At 38.5% G+C, this 23,951-nt stretch overlaps 1 protein-coding gene across 3 annotated transcripts in view; it reads right to left on the bottom strand.

Moving 5' to 3' along the window:
• Positions 1-348: 348 nt before the first annotated feature.
• Positions 349-23,951, bottom strand: part of Nfu1 (NFU1 iron-sulfur cluster scaffold) — a 28,054-nt gene continuing 4,451 nt past the window's right edge. For all 3 annotated transcript variants that reach the window (XM_048352667.1, XM_048352666.1, XM_048352668.1), the window contains 6 exons: positions 21,823-21,958; positions 18,476-18,542; positions 11,819-11,933; positions 8,933-8,993; positions 2,808-2,982; positions 349-570 (listed from right to left, as the gene is read on the bottom strand). In XM_048352667.1, coding sequence (XP_048208624.1) covers positions 526-570; positions 2,808-2,982; positions 8,933-8,993; positions 11,819-11,933; positions 18,476-18,542; positions 21,823-21,958 — 599 coding nt within the window. In that variant the 3' untranslated portion in view covers positions 349-525. The remainder of the gene's footprint in view (positions 571-2,807; positions 2,983-8,932; positions 8,994-11,818; positions 11,934-18,475; positions 18,543-21,822; positions 21,959-23,951) is intronic.

Consider the following 23,951-nt stretch of genomic DNA (forward strand, 5'->3'; position numbering starts at 1 on the left):
TGGAGATAAGAGTCTCATGGGCTTTCCTGCCCAGGCCAGCTTCAAATTATAATCCTCAGATCTCAGCCTCCTGAGTAGCTAAGGATTACTGGCATGAACCACCAGCATCTGGTTCTACCTTTAAAAAAAATAAGGTGGAAAATAAACTTGTTGCAGAAAGCTCACAAAGCAGCCTCCCTATTTATTTCTGTACAAAAAAAGCAAATAAATTAGGTGGGAGAAAATGTATTTTTAAACTGCTTCACATACTATGCAAAGAGGGCATCATGTGAAATGATGAACAAAAATAAAAATATCCCTGGAAAAGCTCCACGCGTACAGATGACTCAGGAGGTTATAAATAACTCATGTGGTAAAGCAAAATATAATATTTATATATCATTCTCTGAAGACAGGGCGTATTTTCTTAATCCTGAAGTTCCATAGCATATTTTTTGTTTTTTACCTTAGCATATTATTAATAAAACCCTGTTATTTGTTAACAGTAAATTCAACTGTTGTGCCACCAAAAAAATCCAGATTATTTTAAGACGAGTTGGCTTCTTTTTCATCGGACTCATCATCCATTACCTAAAGTAATAAAACAGAATTTAAGAATTAAGGAAAAGATTGGAAGGTCTTAATATTAGTTATCTACTTAAAGAAGTCTATAACAATGCATGGCAGTCCAATAAAAATCAATCTATCAACAGCTCCTAGTTACAATTCGAAATAATAACCTGGTATTCTAAGAAAGTAAAAGCAAATCTCTCTTCTGTGTCTCAAAAGAGGCTTCCACTAGCAGAGTCCAAGTCTCACCAGGGTAAAGAAGACTATAAATGATGAACTGTTAGTATGTAGTCATAAAACTGAAGTGAGTAGCTTTGTATATTTTTGTTTCAAAAGCACTTCCATTTTAGTCTAGTATATCCTGTTTGCATATATTCAATTTGCTCTTACTTTTACTTTGCTGGTCCGGGGGCTTGAACTCAGGGCCCGGGCACTGTCCTTGAACTTCTCTGTGCTCAAGGCTAACACTCTATCACTTGAGCCACAGCGCCACTTCCAGCTTTTTCTGTATATGTGGTACTAAGGAATCGAACCCAGGGCTTCATGTATGCTAGGCAAGCACTCTACCACTAAGCCACATTCCCAGCCCTGAGTACAATTTTTTAAGAGCCCCATAATGTATAATGAAACAAAATAATATGTTAGAAAATGTCTAGATGGCTCATGCTACACATGAGCTAACACAGAAGTCCCAGCCACTTGGAGGCTGAGATAGGGAATCAGCCTGAGCCTGGGAATTCTGAACCAGCCTGGGCAACATAGCAAAACTCCATCTCAAAAAAACAAAAACAGCCAATGAATATTAACCAAATTCTAAATGAATTCAGCTCTTCTCTGAGACAATCAATGAAAAAAAATTCTCTCATAGTTTTTTTAGATTGACTACAAGTGAACATTTTACTTCCAAAGAGTATCTTGTATCCAATCTAAGTAATATCTGATTTTTAAAATTATAAATTGACTCCTATTTTGGGCAGAATTATTCCTAAATTTGGAATAAGATTCTGATATTCTTTTTACTTTTTGTACTGATACTGGGACTTGAATTCCTTGTACTCTCACTTGGGTTTTTTGCTCATGGTAGGTGCTCTACAACTCGAGCAATATCTCCACTTCCAGCTTTTACTGGTTAATTAAAGACAAGTGTCTCACAGGCTGGCTTCAAACTGTGACCTTCAGATCCCAAGCCTCCTAAATACTTAGGTATACAGGTGGGAGCCAAAAGTACCAGTTTCTAATACTCACTTCATACAAATATTTGAAAAAAAAAAACATTTGTAAGACAAGGCTAGTTTTGCAGAGAAATGCAAAGACCTAGATATGATTTCTAGTCTTTCCAAGAGTTAGACCTGACCACCACTGACAAAGACACACGAAAAGAAACTTTGGACTAAAGTAGAGTTTCATTTCAACAGAAGGCTGATAAAAACTTCAAACAGAGTTAGTGTTCATGGGGCCAAAAGGACAGATTTTAATACAACTACACTCAGATGAGCTGGGAGGAGATACCTTCTTAGGACACAGACTTATCTAAAGTGTTTTCTCAGGTTTCTAATCTCCACATAATCTTCCCCTCCTTGACAACTTCTCTCCAGAAGGCCAGGCTTCTTGGCTAAGAATCACTGCCATGAGAGACACTATACTAAGAACATGCTGAGCTGTGCTATCTATACTCCGCAGGCCTGTTCAGACAAAAAAAAAAAAATCAAATATGCTATAGATAGAGTTCCCTAACACCACAAAGTACTCTGTTTCACAGTACAACGAAGATGATTCCTGCATTGGTTTCTTGCTGACATGGTTAAAACAAGAAGGGCTTGGTATATGGCAAATACAGCATCTGTGAGGCCCAACATAAGAGCCTGAAAGAGGGAGAGAGAGACAGACATAGACACATAGAGAGAATAATGTGGAGAAATGAGCTCTTCCACTTTTAAAGACTTCTAAAACCCATCTCTAAAACTGGATGACGTTTTGAATCCCCCTTCCATAATTTCTCTGCTGCAGTCACAACAGCAGTGTATTTGAGTTTCTGTTACCTTATGTAAAAAGTGGGGATGACTTAGTTAATAAACATGTTATTAGGAGATTAAATGTAGTAATATCTGTAAAAATGCCTGGCACATATCTAGTGTTCCCTCTAAACACAAAAGTTAGTGCAAAAATAAGGAGACTTCAAGTTTGATAACAAAGCTTTTGCCTTGGTGAAAAAGTGAGGTCATTTTTTTCATATTTACACAAACTTAATATTGACATACCTGTTCTACACCTTCTACTTCTGGAATATAAAACTGTAGCATGTTCTGAATCCCATTTTTCAAAGTAATGATTGAACTTGGACAGCTGGTACAAGAACCTTGAAGTTTCAGCTGTACGATGCCATCTTCAAAGCCTTTATAAATTACATCTCCTCCATCTTCCTGTACAGTTGGCCTGGGAGCACAAAATATTTGTCACATATTTAAAACAACAGAAGACTTCACTAAAAAATTTGATACAACTCTTTTTCTGTTGTCAGTGCTTTTGAGGTTTGCTCCCAGGGCCTCTTGCACTCTACCAACTGGGTCACACCCTAAACTCTTTGCTTCAATTATTTTTTAGGTAAGGTCTTTTTTTTTTTAGCCATTCCTGGTGCTCGAACTCAGACCACAGTGCTATCGCTGAGCCTCTGTGCTCAAGGCTAGCGCTCGACCACTTGAACCACAGCACCACTTCTGGCTTTTCTCTGGGTAGTTTATTAGAGATAACAGTCTCATGGACTTTCCTGCCTGGACTAGCTTCAAACCAAGATCCTCAGATCTCAGCCTGTTGAGTAAGTAGGATTTACAGATATGAGCAGCCGGCATCCATTGGATTACATATTTCTGCTCAGGGCCAGCCTTGGAGGTTGGTCCAATACCTCCTCATAGGGCTTATAGCTGTTTCTCACCATGCCTGGCTTGTTGGTTGAGATGGGGTCTTGCTATTTGCCTGGGTTTACCTTGAACCTTGATCCACCAGATTTCAGTCTCTCAAGTAGCTGGGATTATAGACATATGTTACAATGTCTTTTTTTTTTAATATATATTTTTTATTATTAATTGAACATAAATTTTTTTACAAGGTGTTGTGCAAAGAGGGTGAAGTTACATAGTAGGGCAGTGTGTACATTTCTTGTGATATCTTACAACCTGTTTTTCCATCCCTTGTCTAGGTCAGGTAGACCCATATGCAATATACAATGTATCAAGCACATATACAGTGTTCACAGACTTGGTCTCTACTGTCTCTCCGTCTCCCTTTGTTAACAGTCATATATCAGGGAGATCATGCCCCTTTGTTTTCTGTGTTCTAGGCTTGTCTCACTCAACATTATTTGTTCGAGTTCTGACCATTTCCCTGCGAATAACAATATTTCACCATTCCTAATCGCTATGTAGTATTCCATTGTGTATAAGTACCATATTTTTTGGATCCATTCGTCTGTGGAGGGGCATCTGGGTTGTTTCCATATTTTGGCTATTGTGAATTGTGCCGCGATAAACATGGAAGTACAAATGTCTTTTTGATATCTTGGGTTTTGCTGTTTAGGATAGATGCCTAGGAGTGGTATGGCTGGGTGATAGGGTAGGTCTATATTGAGCTTTTTGAGAAACCTCCATACTGTTCTCCAAAGTGGTTGTACTAATTTGCACTCCCACCAACAATGGAGAAGGGTTCCTCTTTCCCCACAGCCCCTCCAGCATTTGTTGTTTCCTGAGTTCAGAGTATAGGCCATTCTAACTGGGGTGAGGTGGTATCTCAGGGTTGTTTTTATTTGCATTTCCTTTACTAGCAGGGATGTTGAGCATTTCCTCATGTGTTTCTTTGCCATTTTTATATCTTCTCTTGTGAAGTCTCTCTTTAGCTCTTTTGCCCATTTCCTAATAGGTTTATACAATGTCTTTCTTTGTCTTAATCATTCCCTTGTTGATAATACCTACTATCCTAATTTCTATGGTCATTGATTAGCTGTTTACTCTTGAATTTATGGAGTAAAAATACAAATTCTACTTCTAAATCACGTATTCACTGTCTTATATCTGGATTCTTTTTCCCTTAACTCATTCAATCTCACTGCTGCATAATACTCCACTAAGTTACTATGCCATAATTTATTATACATTCTACTGTTGATAGATACCTGCGTTAATATTACTTGTTTTTGGCTTTTACAAATAGCTACATAGCCATGAAGATTCTTGTTAATGTCTTTACTACTTGGAAAATGTTTGGGAGAAAAAACTGCTGAGTCAAGAGCATGAATGCATACAGATTTAGTAAACAATGCCAAATATTTTTCCAGAGTTACTACACTTGCATTCCCACCAGCAGTAAGGGAGTTCCAGCTGCTCCATGTCCTCATTAACTCCCAGTGGTGTCAACCTTTGTGGTTTTAAACATTCTAGTGGCTTTGTAATGATAATTTTTGAGGCTGAGCCCTTTTTAAAAATTATGTTTAGTGGTCATCTGATTATTGTCCTTTGTAAAATACTTGCTCTAGTCTCTATCTGTATTTTTTCATTTTACTTATTTATTTTGCCAGTCCTGGGGCTTGAACTCAGGGCCTGAGCACTGTCCCTGGCTTCTTTTTGCTCAAGGCTAGCACTCTACCACTTGAGTCACAGAGCCACTTCTGGCTTTTTTTTTTTTTTTTTTTTTCTATATATGTGGTGCTGAGGAATCAAAGCCGGGGCTTCATGTATATGAGGGAAGCACTTTACCACTAGGCCATATTCCCAGCCCTATTTTTTTTTCATTTTAATTTGTAGTTCCTTATGCATTCCACATACACAATAAAATCTACAGTTTCACCTTGTACTATAAATAATATCCTTTGATGACAAGAAAGTCCTGGTAGAAATTACCTTTTTATTATAAAAGATCTCTCTGCAGCCAGGCACTCCTGGTTCATACTTGTAATTTTAGCTGTTCAGGAGGCTGAGATCTGAGGATCACAGTTCAAAGCCAGCCCAGGCAGGAAAGTTGGTGATTAACCACCAGGAAACTGGAAGTAGAGCTGTGGCTCAAAGTGGTACAGCACTAGCCTTGAGTTAAAGAGCTCAGAGACAAAGCCCAGGCCCACGATCACCACCACCACCAACAACAACAACAAAAAGATCTCTCTGGAACTCTAATACTATCTTTAACTGTAAGGTAAATGTTTTGATATCTGTAGGACTGCATAGCTTTCTTTTAATTAATTCTCTGATCATTATACATTTCTCCATCTTTTTATTCTCAACCGGTGTGCTTTGATTTAAAAGTGCATACTCATAAGTAGCACATTCATGTTTTACACACTTAGTCTTACAACCTTATTTTTTGTTGACAACCAATATACAGTTAAATGCAACTATCAAGATATTTGGGGTTATATTACATTCTTATCATTTGTTTCCTGTCATCACTATTATTATTATTATTATTATCCATTGTGGGACTTGAACTCTGGGCCTGGGCGATTTCCCTGAGCTCTTCAACTCAACGTTAGTGCTCTACCACTTGAGTCATAGCACCACTTCCCTGTCTTTTTTATTTTGGATCGAGTATTTTTTAGTATTTAATCTCCCCCCTCTACACAGTTGTTATAGAATCTTCTACTAGTTACTGTTTACTTTGCAAAATAATGCATTGCTTTCCTAGATTCCAAGATCTTAGAACGCTATATTCCCTACATTTTATATTTAGGTCATGTTATTTTAATTCTAGATATATTTCAAACCCTACAGGACACTATTAGATCTTTTCTGTCATGTACTATGTCTCTTATGTTTTTTCCCTGAATTTCCTATTCTCGCTTCTCTGTCTGCTTCCACCTGGATATTTTCTATTGATCTATATTTTGGTATATAGTCCACTCCTCAGCAGTGTCTAATTTGATGTTAAAATAATTTAATGAGTTCTTAAGTTATATTTCTAGCTCAAGAATTATTGCTTCTTTTCTTATAGATTCCAGTTCTCCAATGAAATTCTTTATCTTTTCATCTATTTTCTTGAACATTTTAGTCATAGTTATCTTAAAGAGCAGTATGATAGTTCTAATATATACGTTATCTTTGGATCTGTTTTATCCTCTTTTATTCTAATTTCAAGATATGACATTTTTGACTAAATAATGAACATTGCATGTAAAGTTAAGGTGACTCAGTATTATATTACATCAGATAGGATTTTTCCTATCTGTTCTATTTTATGTTATTTATTTTTTGCAGTGCTGGGTATGAACTCAGGGTTCCCATTTGCTATGCAGGTGTTTTAACACTAAGCCACTTCTCTACCCATGGGTGTTGTTTTTTATTGTTTGTTTGTTTTGCTTTTGCACTGGTTATTTTTGAGGTAGAGTCTCACTTCCTTCCAGGTACCATCCTAGACCATGATCCACCTACTTAAGGTTTCCTATAATACCTGCAATGACAGCCAAACACTTCCATACCCAGCTTCCTCTACTGAGATAAAGTCTGGTGAACTTTTCTGTCTAGGCTAGCCTGGGCCACCAATCCTCACAATCTCCACTTCCTATAAAGGTAAAATGATAGGCACACACCATGCAGCTTTGAGTTAAGACCAGTACTTTTCTGCCTGAGCTGGCTTTCAACTTTGAGCCTCTAGTTCTTAGCCACCCAAGAAGCTAGGACTACAGGCGTGAGCCAATGGCACCCAGCGCAATCTGTTCTTGAATTAAGCAGCTCTCTAAGTTATTTCTAGTTTTTTCCAAGGGTACAGTTCTCCCAGAAGTCCAACCAAGAGTCTATATGTTTCTTGAGGTCCAACCTCCTTGACATAGCCTAAACTTCAATTTTTGTCTCTAGTATAATAAAACTGACAAAATTCTGCTCAACTTTCCATTTGCTGCTTGTTTGCCTTAATCTCTTCCCTTCCACAGCTAAGAATAAGTAAATGCCTTCCCATAATGAAGAATCTGAGGGTTAGGTCTACTTTCCTTTCTTTTAAGTTTATTTTTAATTTATAAATTTATTTCTTTATCATGCAGATATTTTACAATACATACACTATGGAATGGCTACATGGATCAAGAGCTTACAGTATACCTTCATTAGACTCACCCTCTACTACATTATTCTCCCTTCTCTCTCTCCATTACATACCATGTATTGTGGTGAAAACATAAAAAACATACTCTTAGTGATTTTCTAGAATACAATACATGGTTAGTAACCATATAAGTTTACTTTCTTAATTTCCTTGCTTTCTGGGCTCTTAGTCTTACTAACTAAGACTGAACTGGTAACCCAGAATTTAAATTTTCTTCCCCTCTAAACAAATTTTCATTTGATTCTTAGCTGCCATCCTCTACCCAGTTCCTTATATGCTGGCATTATACCAACAATTGAAGGGAAATTTCTCTGGGCTTCCCTTCTCACCACATCTTTGTGTGTCAACCCAATGTGGCTTTGACGCTTATCTAAAGCCTTTAAATAATTTATCCCCCAAAATATGGACTACTAGTCAACTGTGAGCAAATGCATTAGCCTAATATTCTTTACTTCCTGAAATTTGACTCTTTATAGGCAAATGACTAAAATGTAGGTATTCTTCTCTTCACAATTTTCCCCAAACTAAGACATTTTTAATTTTCTAAGAAAAACTTAAAGCCCTTTTTAATTTCTAAAAAATCTAGTACTGCCAGGCACCAGTGACTCATGCCTACTATTCAGAAGGTTGAGATCTGGAGGATCAAAATTAGAAGTGAGTGCAAACAGAAAAGTTTGCTAGGTAGCGTCTCCAAAACAACCAGCAAAAAGTAGGGATAGAAGCATGGCTCAAGTGATAGAATGCTAGCTGGGGAAGTGCTGGCTTCCCCAATACTGCCTATATAACAATGCCATATCAATATTGTGAAGGAAATGTATTATTGACTATGTTTAAATTAACAAGGTTTTTTAATTGTTTTGTTTTGTCTTGTACAGAGCTAGGAATCGAACATCAGTGTTCTATCACTGAGCTATACCACAGACCTGTTATCTTTTTTCCCCCCCGTGGTAGTGGCACTGAATTCTGGGCCTTATCTTGCTAGACAGGTGCTGTACCATAGAGCTACATCCTAGCCCTGTCATCTTCAGATGTTTTCTTTGAGAATGGTTACAAGGGTTTGAACCCAGAGCTTTGGCTTGCTAGGCAGATGTTCTATCACTTAGGCCACACCTCTAGCAGGTATATTATATTTTTAGATGAATACAGAAAAGACATATACTTTAAATTCAATTATTATAGTTACTTATTGTGGCTTAAGTTGTGCTCATTTTGGCACTCTACTATAACTTCATGGTCAAATAAGAGTACATTGGTATAATGAAAACTGCCTGGACAGCATCTGATTTGAGGTAGAAAGAGGAGCACATACCGTATTCTAGTATCCAACAATTCCTTAATCATTGCGACAACTTCATCATCTTCTTCAGAACCTACAAACAATCACAAGTTAATAAAAACAATAGTAGAAATTTTATAATCATACAACTATTAAAACAGGATGATTTTAACTTCATGACTCATTAAAAACAAAATCAGGGGCTGGGAATATGGCCTAGTGGCAAGAGTGCTTGCCTCCTACACATGAAGCTCTCCGTTTGATTCCCCAGCACCACATATATGGAAAATGGCCAGAAGGGGCGCTGTGGCTCAGGTGGCAGAGTGCTAGCCTTGAGCGGGAAGAAGCCAGGGATGGTGCTCAGGCCCTGAGTCCAAGGCCCAGGACTGGCCAAAAAAAAAAAAAAAAAAGAAAATCAAACATGTAAGTTTGAAATGTGACATAGTTGATTCTCTAAAGGAAACTAAGGAAATACTGATCAACTGAGTATTCAGTAATGAAGATGAGCATATTTAAATACTTTAATTATCATGTCAGGGCGTGAGAGTTTTAGCACATCTGTAAACTTTGCTCATCTTCTTTTTTGCCAGGCTTGAACTTAGGCCTGGGCACTGTCCCTGAGCTTCTTTTGCTCAAGGCTCGCACTCTACCACGTGAGCCACAGTGCCACTTCTAGCCTTTTTCTGTATATGTGGTACTGAGGACTCGAACACAGGGCTTCATGCATGCTAGGCAAGCACTCTACCACTAAGCCACATTCCCAGCCCAACTTTGCTCATTTTCAAGGACTAAAAAAATAGCACAGGGCACTAGTGGCTTCATACCTTAATCCTTACTACTTAGGAGGCTGAGATTTGAGGATCATGACTCCAAGCTAGTCCTGACAAACAAGTCTGAATTACACAGCAAGTTTGAGGCCAACCTGATCTGTATAGTGAAATCCTGTCTCAAAAATAAAAAGAGCAAAAGGAGTTGGGGGTGTGGCTCAGTAGTAAAGTACACACTGAGCATGCATGAGCCCTGGTTACCAGGACCCAAAAAGTAAGAGAAAGGAAGGGAAGCCAGAAGCAGAATGGAGGGAAGAAAAGAGACAGTACATAATGATAAAGAACACTGAATGTAGCCTGGTGCTGGTATCTCACACCTGTAATTCTAGCTACTCAGGAGACTAAGATTTTGAGGATCAGGATTCAAAGCCAGCCCAGACAGGAAAGTCCATGAACATCAAAAAAGGTGGAAATGAAACTGTGGCTCAAGTGGTAGAATGACAGTAGTTAGCATACAAAAAGCTCAGGGACAATGCCCAAGCCCTGAATTCAAGCCCTAGGACTGACACACACACACACACACAATGTACTCTTTACCTGACTTATGTAACTGTAACCCCTCTGTACATAACCTTTATAATATAAAAATAATTATTTTTTAAAACCAAGAAATTCATATATACTGCTGAAGTGTATGTCAATTCATGTTTATGACACAATAATCCACTTCTAGGAACATACTCTACAAAACCATTCCACACATTCTACACATATACAAGAGACTTGCATAAGGATATCCCCTGTATCAGTCTTTATAATAGAAAGTAGTATAAGTGACCAACTGGAACATAAGTAAAGGAGCACTTGTAGTTTATTCATATAATAGAATATCATTCAGCATTTAAAATGAACTAAAACTATATTTTAATGGATGTATCTCAAAGACAACATACTGTAATGATAATTTTGTAATATGACACAAGTTATTAAAAGGTTAAGAGCAAACATGAGGGTCTGGGAATGTGGCTTAGTGGTAGTGAGTGCGCTTGCCTAGCATGCATGAAGCCCTGCGTTCGATTCCTCAGCACCACATATAAACAGAAAAAGCTGGAAGTGGTGCTGTGGCTCAAGAGGTAGAGTGCTAGCCTTGAGCAAAAAGAAACCAGGGACAGTGCTCAGGCCCCAAATACAAGCCCCAGGACTGGCAAAACAAACAAAAAAAAAATGAGAAGATGGCATAGTGGCACATGTCTATAATTCCAATTGGGATTATAGAACAAAAACCAACACTGTATATTCCCTGAAGACTTACATGCATAGAAAAGTAGAAAAACAAACCAAGTTCACACATCTCTGTAAATACAAAGGGAAAAATGGTGGAAATAAAGCATTTGTTTTAGCATTACTATTTTAGTTCAAAATGGATCTAAAAATGGGTGCTAGTGACTCATACCTGCAATCCTAGCTACTCAGGTAACTGAGATCTAAGGGTCTTAGTTCAAGGCCAGTCCAGGCAGGAAAGTCCAACCCTTAGCTCCAGTTAACCACCCAAAAACTGGAAATGGAGCTCAAAGTGGTAGCATGCTAGCCTTGAGCCCAAAAGCTCAGGGACAGCACCCAAGCCCTGATTTCAAGCCCCATGACTGACCAAAAGAAAAAACAACAAAAAAGGATCTAAAGCAAAATGACCTTCAACAAAACACACACACACACACACACACACACACACACACACACACACACACACAGAGTTAACATCTGCTAAAACTGAGTGGAGGACAAACTAATGATCATTATATTGTTTCCTTCATGTGCAAAGACTAACTGAGGGCTATGGACCTAGCTCATGATAGAGAGCTTGTCAAGCTATGTTCAAGACTCTGGGTTTATCCCAAACACCACAAGAAAAATAATTCATAATGGAAAGGTTTAGCTTTGTACAATCATCAATTTTACATTAAAAAATTCAAAAAGCATAAATAAAAACATGTACATATTTCTCCCTTCTGGAATTGGCACCAGAGCCAAACACATCAAATGATAAAAAAAAAAAAAATCTGTATTCCTATCCCTTCTGCAATCAAGACAAGGGGGAATAAAGTAGAAAAGTCTGGAAAAAGATAAATATTAATTACTCAACACAACATGTTACCTGCTTCTCCTGCAGGTGTTTCCTCAGTAACCAGGGGTAAGCCAGATGCAAAGAAGTCCATAATTGTTGCATAAATATCTGGTTTCAGTAAATTCCAATCTATTTCTTCATTTTCCTACAAACATACAAAGGAAAAAGCTGTATTTCAAGCCCAGGGCAAAGACAAATTCAAAATACCACTGAGCTTTCCTAGCACTTTTCCTATATAGACTTTACAACAGCACCCATTTCTACAAAGTATGTGTCACTCTCTCTTTAAAAGTCACATTTAGAGTTCAGAAGATACAGTGGAATATTCTACTGTTTATTCAGGCATCAAACTTTTATTAAGTGTGTTGTATGTACATTGCCCTATATGATGAGAATTATTAAGACATTAAAAGATATCTTATGGTGCAAAGAATTAAAATATTGGGCAGATTCTCTATCTTTAAAGAGAGATAAAAAGATTCTCATTCTCTTAACGAAAATAGGTTAGAACTACTTAAGCAAATACATAGGCCATTCCACACCTATTCAAAAGTTCAATTTATAATATGTTTTATAAAGGATGTTGAAATATTCAAAGATGCTGTGGAATAATAGTCACTCTGCTACAGAAAAGATTCTATAAAATTGTTTCATTTGTACCTTTAGACAACTAGATTTTTCCATAAATGAAAAGATCATTAGTAAATACCTAAATAGTATCAATATCTTTTTTTTTTGGGGGGGGGGTCAGTCCTGGGACTGAACTCAGGGCCTGAGCATTGTCCCTGGCTTCTTTTTTTTTTCCATTTCAAATTTTATATAATTTTGAAAACGATCACAGAACTGTGAAATTTAAAAAAAAAACATTTATTTCTTATAAAGACAAATAAGCTTTCTGCATTACATGATTTATGTAAACCTAGAGAATATGGTGTTTAGCCCAGCCACTTTGTTTTATGTCTTGCCAACAAAGTTATTCTTTTTTTTAATTAATTAAATTTTGTTGACAAGGTGTTGTGCAAAAGGGGTACAGTTACATAATAGGGCAGAGAGTTCATATCTTGTGATATCTTACACCCTTGTTTTTCTTTCCCTTCCCTAGATCAGGTAGGCATATATACAATACCCAGTGTACCAAAATCATATACAGTAGCCACGTGGCTACACCAAAGGAAATTCACCTAGAACTTTAAATATAACGTCAACAATAGAGTTTGCTTATCCTTGTCTTATACGATCATATGTACATAACTGTTGAGCTATTGTGATCCACTGATAGGTCTTTTATGTTTAGTAGTTGTTTGGTTTTAGATACATAATATAAGGTTGCTGACCCAAACCTGTGGAAATACCATTTGACAAGAAGTTTTTTGTTTCGCAGACCTGGTCTCTACTGTTCCCCCTTCCCCCACCCTAACAGTCATATATCAAGTAGACCATGCCCCTTTGTTCTCTGTGTTCTAGGCTTGTCTCACTCAACATTATCTGTTCAAGTTCTGACCATTTCCCTGTGAATAACAATATTTTATCATTTCTAATCACTATGTAGTACTCCATTGTATATAGGTACCACATTTTTGGGATCCATTCATCTGTAGAGGTGCATCTGGGTTGTTTCCATATTTGGGCTATTGTGAATTGTGCAGCGATAAACATGGATGTCCAGCTGTCTTTTTGATATCCTGAGACCTGTTGTTCAGGATAGATGCCTAGGAGTGGTATGTCTGGGTCATAGGGTATGTCTATGCTGAGTTTTTGAGGAACCCCTATACTGTTCTCCAAAGTGGTTGTACTAATTTGCACTCCCACCAACCGTGGAGAAGGGTTCCTCTTTCCCCGCATCTCCTCCAGCATTTGTTGTTGGCTGAGTTCAGAGTATAGGCCATTCTAACTGGAGTAAGGTGGTATCTCAGGGTTGTTTTTATTTGCATTTCCTTTACTGCCCTGGCTTCTTTTTGCTCAAGGCTAGCACTCTGCCAACTTGAGCCACAGCACCACTTCTGGTGCTGAGGAACCAAACCTAGGGCTTCGTGTATATGAAGCAAGCACCCTTGCCACTAGGCCATATTTCCAGCCCCTCAATATATTAAAAATAAAAATATAACATGTTTTGTCCTTTTTTCTGCTAGTACTAAGGTTCAAATCCAGGGCCTCATGCTTGGCTCAGCTAGCTCTGCCACACAAGCTATACCTCCAAGCTCAGGGTCTTGCTGGCTAGTTTAGTGACTCATGGACTTTTCTGCTTCAGAAGGCTTTGATTTATTCATTTATTTATTTGCCAGTCCTGGAGCTTGGACTCAGGGCCTGAGCACTGTCCCTGGCTTCTTTTTGCTCAAGGCTAGCACTCTGCCACTTGAGCTACAGCGCCACTTCTAGTCATTTTTTGTATATGTGGTGCTGGGGAATTGAACCCAGGGCTTCATGTATACGAGGCAAGCACTCTTGCCACTAGGCCATATCCCCAGCCCCTTCAGAAGGCTTTGACTCTTGATCCTCTGGACCTGAGCCTCCTGTGTAGCCAGGAGTACAAGTGTGAGCCACCAGCACATGGATTATTCTTTAGTTTATTTTTTTAAGGAAACGTCTTTGTGAGGATGCTATTAACTAGAATCTATACTTAAAATACTATTCAAAATTGATTCAACATGGATAAAGGGATTATTTTTGTCATGAATTTAGAACCAAGTAGTAATCAAAAGGTTTGAGAAGTGGGCACTGCTATGGACACAGCATGAAACTAGTAAAACGTCTAGTGTTTAGGAAAAGAGATGTATATTAAACTCATACTTGCTAGGCTAACGTGATACCACTTAGCCATGCCCCAGCTTGGCTTTTCATTGGTTATTTTTAGGATAGAGTCTTAATTTCTGCTCAAACACAGGCCTGCACTGTAATCTGCTAATCTTTAGACTTATTGTCACTGGGATCACAGCAACATGCCACTGTGTCCAGCTACTCTCCATGGAGATAGAGAACATCATATTTTCTACCCAGACTGACTTGGAATTGAGATCATAAGATCTCAGCCTCTCATTTAGTTAAAATTGCAGGCAAGAGTCACCAGTGCCCAGCTTGTTTTGTTTTGAGAAAGGGTTTGCTACACAGCCTAGGCTAGCCTCAAACTTATGATGTTCCTGGTTCACCCTTCCATGTGCTGGGACTACAGGCCTGCATCATCATGCCCAGAACAGGTAATTTTTTTTTTTTTTTTGGCCAGTCCTAGGCCGTGAACTCAGGGCCTGAGCACTGTCCCTGGCTTCTTTTTTGCTCAAGGCTAGCACTCTGCCACTTGAGCCACAGCGCCACTTCTGGCCATTTTCTGTATATGTGGTGCTGGGGAATCAAACCCAGGGCTTCATGTATACGAGGCAAGCACTCTTGCCACTAGGCCATATTCCCAGCCCCAACAGGTAATATTTTAATGAATCATTTGGAAACTGGACTAGAATATCATCTCAACAAATAGAATTTATCTCAATAAAGAGAAGGATAAAGAGAGAGAGATGAAAACTTAAATATAGCAAAGATGGTAAAAATCTTATCTACTAGTTACAATGGTAATGGTCAAGGGTCAGTCAACCCACATCTGCTTTCCATAACCCTTCATTTGGGGAAAAGCACTAGAAGCCTAAAATTCAACTTAAGAACCCCTGTATCAAAATTAAGGCAGAACTTAGGAAATGGAAAAGCCTCCCATGCTCCTGGATTGGGAGGAATAACATTGTGAAAATGGCAATATTGCCAAAGGCTATCTACAAATTCAATGCAATACCATCAACATCCCAACACCATTCTTTAATGAAATAGAGGAAGCAATCCAGAAATTCATATGGAACAATAAAAGACCCTGAATAGCAAAAACAATCCTAAGTAGAAAGAACAGTTCTGGAGAAATTTCAATACCAAACATTAATCTGTATTACAAAGCTATAGTAATAAAAACAGCTTGGTACTGGCACAAGATCAGGCATGAGGACCAATGGAATAGAACCAAAGACCCAGAAATGAACCCACAGAACAATGGCTATTTAATCTTTGATAAGGCCCTAAAAATAGGGCTGGGAATATGGCCTAGTGGCAAGAGTGCTTGCCTCCTACACATGAAGCTCTCGGTTCGATTCCCCAGCACCACATATATGGAAAACAGCCAGAAGGGGCGCTGTGGCTCAGGTGGCAGAGTGCTAGCCTTGAGTGGGAAGAAGCCAGGGACAGTGCTCAGGCCCTGAGTCTAAGGCCCAGGACTGCCCCCCCCCAAAAAAAAAGGAACTAAAAATATAGGATAGAAGAAAGACAGCCTCTTCAACAAATGGTGCTGGCAAACCTGGATCAACACTTGTAACAAACTAAAACTAGATCCTTATATATCACCCTCCACCAAATGAATCAAAGACCTAGAAGTAAAATCAGATACCCTGAAAACACTACAAGAAGGAATAGGAGAAACACTTGGGCTCCTTGGCACAGTACGAAACTTCCTTAATAAAGACCCAGAAATGCAACAAATCCAAGAAAGGTTGGACAAATGGGACTGCATCAAACTGTAGAGCTTCTGCAGGGCAAAGGACATAGCTTGCAAGATAAATAGAAAACCCACAGATTGGGAGAAGATCTTTACCAGCCATACAACAGACAAAGGCCTCATATCTAAAATATACGTAGAACTCAAAAAATTAAATTCCTCTAAAACAAATCCTCAAAGAACCAATGCCCCCCTCAACAAATGGGCTAAAAACCTAAAAAGAGACTTCTTTGAAGAGGAAATGAGAATGGCCAAGAGACACATGAAGTGCTTTACATCACTGGCCATAAAAGAAATGCAAATCAAAACACTGAGATGCTACCTCACCCCAGTAAGAATGTCCATTATTAGGAAAACTCATAATAACAAATGCTGGAGGGAATGTGGCCAAAAGGGAACCCTACTACATTGTTGGTGGGAATGTAAACTTGTTCAACCACTCTTGAAAGTGGTATGGAGGTTCCTCAGAAGCTAAATATAGAGCTCCCCTACGACCCAGAAGCCCCACTCTTGGGCATCTACCCAAATGACTACAAGCAAGATCATAGCACAATTTGTCATTGCTAAAATATGGAACCAACCCAGATGCCCCTCAGTAGACAAGTGGATCAGGAAAATGTGGTACATATGCACAATGGAGTTCTAGGCCTCTATCAGAAAGAATGACACTGCCCCATCCATAAGGGAATGGACTTAGAAAAAAATCATACTAAGTCAAGTGAGCCAGACCCAAAGAAACATGGATGCTATGGTTCCCCTTATAGGGAATAATTAGTACATGTTTAGGTTAGTCATAGCAGCAGATCACACTAGCCCAATAGCTATACCGGTTTGAACATAAAAGGTGATGCTAAATGAAATGAACTCCACATTATGAAAACAAATGGTATATCATTGTTGCAATTATTTTCAACATGCCATGTGAAACTGCACCCTTTCTTTTTCTTTTTCTCTCATATTCCCTTCCCATGGTTTACCCATGCTATCACTATATCTGATCTTAGTACCTTGGATACTGTATATTCATGTATTAGAACTAGGGAAGGGAAAGGGAATACCAAAATAGAGAGACAAAGGATAAAAAGACAAACCATTCCAAAAGTAAAACTTAAAAAACCATTTGGTGTAAACAACTGTACAACACATGGGATGGGGGGAGGGAGAGGAAAATGGTGAGGGGGGAAAATGAGGGAGGAGATAACAAGTTGCATAAGAAATGTACTCACTGCCTTACATATGAAACTGTAACCCCTCTGTACTTCACTTTGACAATAAAGAAAAAAAAAAGAAATCCTGTATCAGAGTCTCTTTCTTAAAAAAATGACTTTTTGTGCCTACTGTGTAATAGTCATTACTTTAGGAGACAATCTTTATCTTCATGGAGTTTTCATTCTAGTGTAGGAATGAATCACAGGCAATAAAATTAAAAATATTAAGTGGTTAAATGTAATGAAGAAAACAAATTTGCTTCTGTAGAAAGTATTGTTTTATGGTGGCTGAGAAAGGGTTTTCTGAAAATTCAAAACAATTAATATTTTGACACTTGAATTAACACTTGGAAGCTGAACTCTAGTCCTGCCAAAGTTGAGTGTTGTCTCACTGTTGGCTAGTCATATAATCTTGGACACTGCATGTGACCTGTGACTTACTGTGGCCTAAGGATTTTTTTCCCCTGATAAATGAAGCATTCAGACTGTAGTTATATATGGACTCTAATTAATTTCAACTGAAAATTTTTCTTAAATGATTAACTTGAGGAAAGTAAGGCTTTAATAAAACTAATCTGAGATTTTAAAAATTAGTATGTGCTTGGGGCTGGGGATATGGCCTAGTGGCAAGAGAGCTTGCCTCGTATACATGAGGCCCTGGGTTCGATTCCCCAGCACCACATATAGAGAAAACGGCCAGAAGTGGTGCTGTGGCTCAAATGGCAGAGTGCTAGCCTTGAGCAAAAGGAAGCCAGGGACAATGCTCAGGCCCTGAGTCCAAGGCCCAGGATTGGCCAAAAAATAAATAAATAAATTAGTATGTGCTAAAGACACTAGGAATGGAAATTCTACACGAGGCACAGTGGTAAAAAATAAAAATGAAGATTCTGGGAAGGGGCACTGGACTACAAAAAAGCTACCAATACTTCAAGGTCTTATTTTCTGTAATCCTCTATATACCTTTGTGACAGTGATGAAATCTGGTCCAAAGAAGACACTTTTTACTCCTTCAATTCTAAATAATTGCCTGTGAATACAGAAAGTAATAATACAATGAAAATGTTTTATTATGAAAAAAGGCAAACGTATAGAAAAGTAGCAATAAAAGTAAAAGAACCTCCTCCATGTACCCATCACCAGCTAAAACAATTATCCACTCATGGCCAGTTTTGTCTCATCTTATTCATCAATCCCACTTCTAGGTATTTACTCAAGAGAAATGAAAATGTATGCCCCACAGGATTTGCACATGAATATTCATAGTTTTACTTTTAAAAGCTTCCCCTCAAATCCTGAAAATGTCCATCAACTAGTAAATGAATAAAATGACTGTGGTACATGCAAAAAAAAATGTAGTAGGACTTGATAATAAAGAGGGATGAGTTACTAGATACAAACACAAGGATGACTGTGACTGTCAAAAGCCTTCCTGAAGTAATATAGAATACTATGTATGTATTCATTTACTCATTTATTCATTCATTCAACAAATACTTGGTCATTTCTAAATAAGTTGTATCTGAAGCACTAGCAAGACAATGACTAGGGATAGTCCTCTTTTCAGGAGCTTACATTGGCTTACAGAAGATCATTTGCTAATACAAAGAAACAAGATTAGATTTGTTAAATGAAACATAATAATTTTGGGAATCTAAGAAACCAAGTTTTTTTCATTTCCCTTTTTCTGTGATGCTGGGATTGAGCCCAGAGCTGAGTTCATGTTAGACAAGGTTCTGATACTGAGGTATATCCCCAGCCCTTTGCATTTTTAAAAAATATAAACCTGGGAATTCATTTTTTATTTCAACATTCCCAAGAAGACATATATAGTTAAAATGCTCCCAAATCCTCTCTTTGGTGTACATTTCAGGGACATTCTCATCAAGGCATTTTTTATTTGTGGTGGATATGTGTGTGTGTGCGTGTGCGTGTGCGTGTACTTTTTTTCTTCACAGCATACTCTTCTGCAAGTTGCTTTCTTTCTTTTTTCTTTTTCCTTTTTGCCAGTCCTGGGGCTTGAACTCAGAGCCTGAGCACTGTCCCTGGCTTCTTTTTGTTCAAGGCAATCTGCCACCTGAGCCACAGAGCCACTTCTTGCAACTTGCTTTTTTGCCTCAACGGTATATATGTCTTGGTGTCTTTTATCCTTTTTAATATTTGCACACTATGAATAAAGTCTACCTAAATTTTCCTATTGATGAATACTCAGGTTGTTTCCAACTTTTTACCATTACCAACTATGCTACAATAAACTTCTCTATACATACCATGTGTACATGTGTGACTATTCTCTAAGACAGTGTTTCTAGACTCCAGTATACAATTGTGAAATTAATAATGTAGTCACTGGAATTTCTAAAAATTATTATTATTATTATTATTGCCAGTCCTGGGGCTTGAACTCAGGGACTGAGTGCTGTTTCTGAGCCTCTCTGTGCTCAAACTAGTGTTCTACCACTTGAGCCACAGTACCACTTCCATTTTTTTTCTGTTTTATGTGGTTCTAAGAATTAGAACCCAGGGCTTCATGCATGCTAGGCAAGCACCCTACCACTAAGCCACATACCCAGCATGGAATTTTATTATTTTACTTAAAACACTACCTAATAAGAATAAATCTGAACATTAGAACAAAAAAAAGAAACATAAAAATTTATTTCACTAGTGGCTCACGCCTATAATCCTAGCAACTCAGGAGGCTGAGAACTGAGGATCACCATTCAAAGCCAGCCCGGGGAAGCAAAGTCCATGAGACTCTTATCTCCAATTAACCACCAGAAAACTGGAAGTGGTGCTATGGCTCAAAGTGGTAGAGTGCTAGACTTGAGCAAAAGAGCTCACGAACAGCCCCCACACACTGAGTTCGAACCCTAGGACAGACACACACACACACATACACACACATACACACACACAGAAAAATGCATTTCCTCTTCTAAGAAAAGGGTAAAGATGATCCCATCAAACATCTGTTCTACATACACATATTTCATTACACATAAAACTTTTTTTTTTTTTTACTATAGTTAGTATCAAAAAGTGTGCAAGGGCTGGGGATATAGCCTAGTGGCAAGAGTGCCTGCCTCGGATACACGAGGCCCTAGGTTCGATTCCCCAGCACCACATATACAGAAAATGGCCAGAAGCGGCGCTGTGGCTCAAGTGGCAGAGTGCTAGCCTTGAGCGGGAAGAAGCCAGGGACAGTGCTCAGGCCCTGAGTCCAAGGCCCAGGACTGGCCAAAAAAAAAAAAAAAAAAAAAAAGTGTGCAAGGTTGGGGATATGGCCTAGTGGCAAGAGTGCTTGCCTCGCATACATGAAGCCCTGGGTTCAATTCCCCAGCACCACATATACAGAAAACAGCCAGAAGTGGCGCTGTGGCTCAAGTGGCAGAGTGCTAGCCTTGAGCAAAAAGAAGCCAGGGACAGAACTCACCCTGAGTCCACGCCCCAAGACTGGCAACAAAAACAAAGCAAAACAAAAAGTGTGCAAAATGCACTAAGATATATTCTGGAAAGTTTATGTTTAAGTCAAAGAAAACACACATATTTAATAACTAGACATTTTAAAAATGATTTTTGAATGTTGTCTCTAGTTTTTCTAAATGAGACATACAAAATAGCTGTATAGAAATATGTATATAAAGTTATCTGAGTTTTACTTTCCCAATACCTTTAGCAATCAGTATTGGGTTCAATTGGGGTTGGTATAATTGAGTAGTAGAGTGGGGGCTTAGCACGCACAGGCACCAGGTTCCATCTCTAGCACCCAAAAGAAAAACATTTAGTTGATGCTGTTTGACTCTAATACTATTTTTTATAAATAATTCCTGAAGCTACTGGCTCAACAGAAGTTCATTTAAACAATTTTATCACTTGTTCTTTATCATTTCTGACATACATTTAAACTTGTCTTTGGTGAATGTTAAAACTGTCCCCATTGACAATTTTTTTAGATCATGCCATTGTTGATTATTGTAATAATTTATAGTTCAGAGTGAAATAATACTTGGCACTCATAAAAAATGAGCAAAATTTTCTTGTTCTTAACTATCAGATTTTTAAAGACAACATAAAATTTGCCATGAACACATGACAGGCAAGAGCTCTACCACTGAATTATATCCCCAGCCCAGGAGAAAAATTTTCTAACATCAAGGCTCATTTGATCTTTTATCTCTTAACAAAGAATTTTATATACTGAAATCGATGCATGGCCCATAAAAGTGCAATAGGTAAATAAGGCTGTCTTAACATCAGCATCAATTGTCTATGTTTCTCGGTAAAAGCCAAAAGAAACAGTAATATACCTAGCAAGAGGGGAGCAAAATGCTGCAGCTGGTGAGGGAAAATCCATGGTCCTTGTCTCAAGAACTGGTTTTCCTGGTATAAACTTTAAGCTGTTGGGATTTGGGGTGTCTTGAGTTTGAATAAACATGTGCCGCACTGGGGGGAAAAAAAAAGAATGTTATGCTAGGAAAAAAAAAGGAGTTAAGAAGTTTATAGACTACAAAGTACTCATTTTTCAGAGAACAACAACAAAAAACCCCAAAAGGCTTTATTTTCCAAGTTGACAAAATAAGCAGAAACAAGAGAGAAATATATCTATACTTAAGATAGCTGCATAGGATTTTATATTAATATAATGACTACTTAGAAAGTTGTATTATTCATCAGATTTCAGCAAACTCTTACTCTTAAACAAACTTATCACAATTCAGAAGTAATATAAATCTGTTTTTCAGCTTGGAATCAATGACAATTATAGATTATCATCACTATGACACTAATACAATACAATGTCATATTGTCTTCTTTCCAAAGTGCTATGGTATTAGAACTAGGAAATTGAAAGGGAATACCAAAATTGAGAGACACAGGGTAAAAAAAGACAAACAACTACAAAAGCAATACTTACAAAATTGTTTGGTGTAAGTGAACTGAACACCTCATGGAGGGAAAGGGGAAGGAGGGAGGGGGGTATGAGGGACGAGGTAACAAACAGTACAAGTAATGTATCCAATGCCTAACATATGATGTTGGGGTTCAGCCTTGGTCTTGAGGGGGAAGGGCATTGGAGAGCACCCAAGACGCCGCCCTTCCCTCCAGCCCTGGGGAATGCGAAAGCAGGCCACAATTCTCTGGGTCCGGAACCAGAAGAACTGGCTTTGCAACCAGCCCCCAACTTTCTCGCGAGCCCATGTGACCCCCATTCTCGTGGGCTTTTCACCCCTGGGGTGTCGCTATCCAAGTGACGTTAGCTCATGAGGGGGTCCTATGACAAGCTCGCCAGCCTATCGTCAGCGCTCTAGCCGATCACCCTTCTCTCGTCACCTCCTACCATATCAGCCTTAGCCCATCCCTCATTAAATCAGATTCGCTCTCCAAGCATCTTCGAGGTCCGCGTACACCTGGCTTTCTTCACGGGTAAGGAGGGGGGTAAAACGATCTCGTACGGCCGTGTGCACCTGAGGTCTTTCCTGAGCCCCCCACTCCACTCTGGCCTTACCTGCAGGTCAGGTGACCAGGGGAGAAGGTGAGAAAGGGAGCTGTTAGCGGATAGCAGAGACTGAATCCCCGCGCCAGGGGAGGCGACTGGAGCCCGGCAGTATGAAACTGTAACCTCTCTATACATCAGTTTGATAAATAAAAATTTGAAAAAAAGGAGCTGGGGATATGGCCTAGTGGCAAGAGTGCTTGCCTCGTATACATGAGGCCCTGGGTTCAATTCCCCAGCACCACATATACAGAAAATGGCCAGAAGTGGTGCTGTGGCTCAAGTGGCAGAGTGCTAGCCTTGAGCAAAAGGAAGCCGGGGACAGTGCTCAGGCCCTGAGTCCAAGCCCCAGGACTGGCCAAAAAATAAAAAAAATAAAAAATGTTGAAAAAAAAGATAATAAGCTCAATAATTTATAACAACAGTAATAACTTTTCTCTTTTGGTACTTAACAAGGTATTTTAAAAGACAAATTTGAATACTTAACAAAACAATTTCAAATATTACTCCTAGATCTATCATCCACCCGAAGAATGTTCCTGAAAATGTCATAAGAGTTACAACAGGTAAAATATGATATAAAATATTTTTCCTTTTATGCTTTCTACTACACAACAGATTGGTGGTGCTTAAAATCAGTATCAATACTAAAATCAGCAGGTATCAAATAAAGCCTGGTATCAAAGCAGGTATCAAATAAATACTTCAGTATTGCAAACTTTAAGTCCAATTAAAGTGGTTTGGCTTGCTAAGTTACTCAATATACACATCTAAACTCTTTTTTTTTTTCAAACTCATCTTTAAGTCTTTCCATCATGGGGAACATCTAAACTCTTTTGTGCAAGGAGACAGAGAAGCATGCAGACGAGCATTCTTCTCCAATATACAGAAGAGGTAAGATGCTAGCTTGATTCAGGTCATGCCCTTAGCCACTGCAGCCCA

The sequence above is a fragment of the Perognathus longimembris genome, chromosome 8 (assembly GCF_023159225.1).
Source record: "Perognathus longimembris pacificus isolate PPM17 chromosome 8, ASM2315922v1, whole genome shotgun sequence".
In the NCBI taxonomy this organism is placed as follows: Eukaryota; Metazoa; Chordata; class Mammalia; order Rodentia; family Heteromyidae; genus Perognathus; species Perognathus longimembris.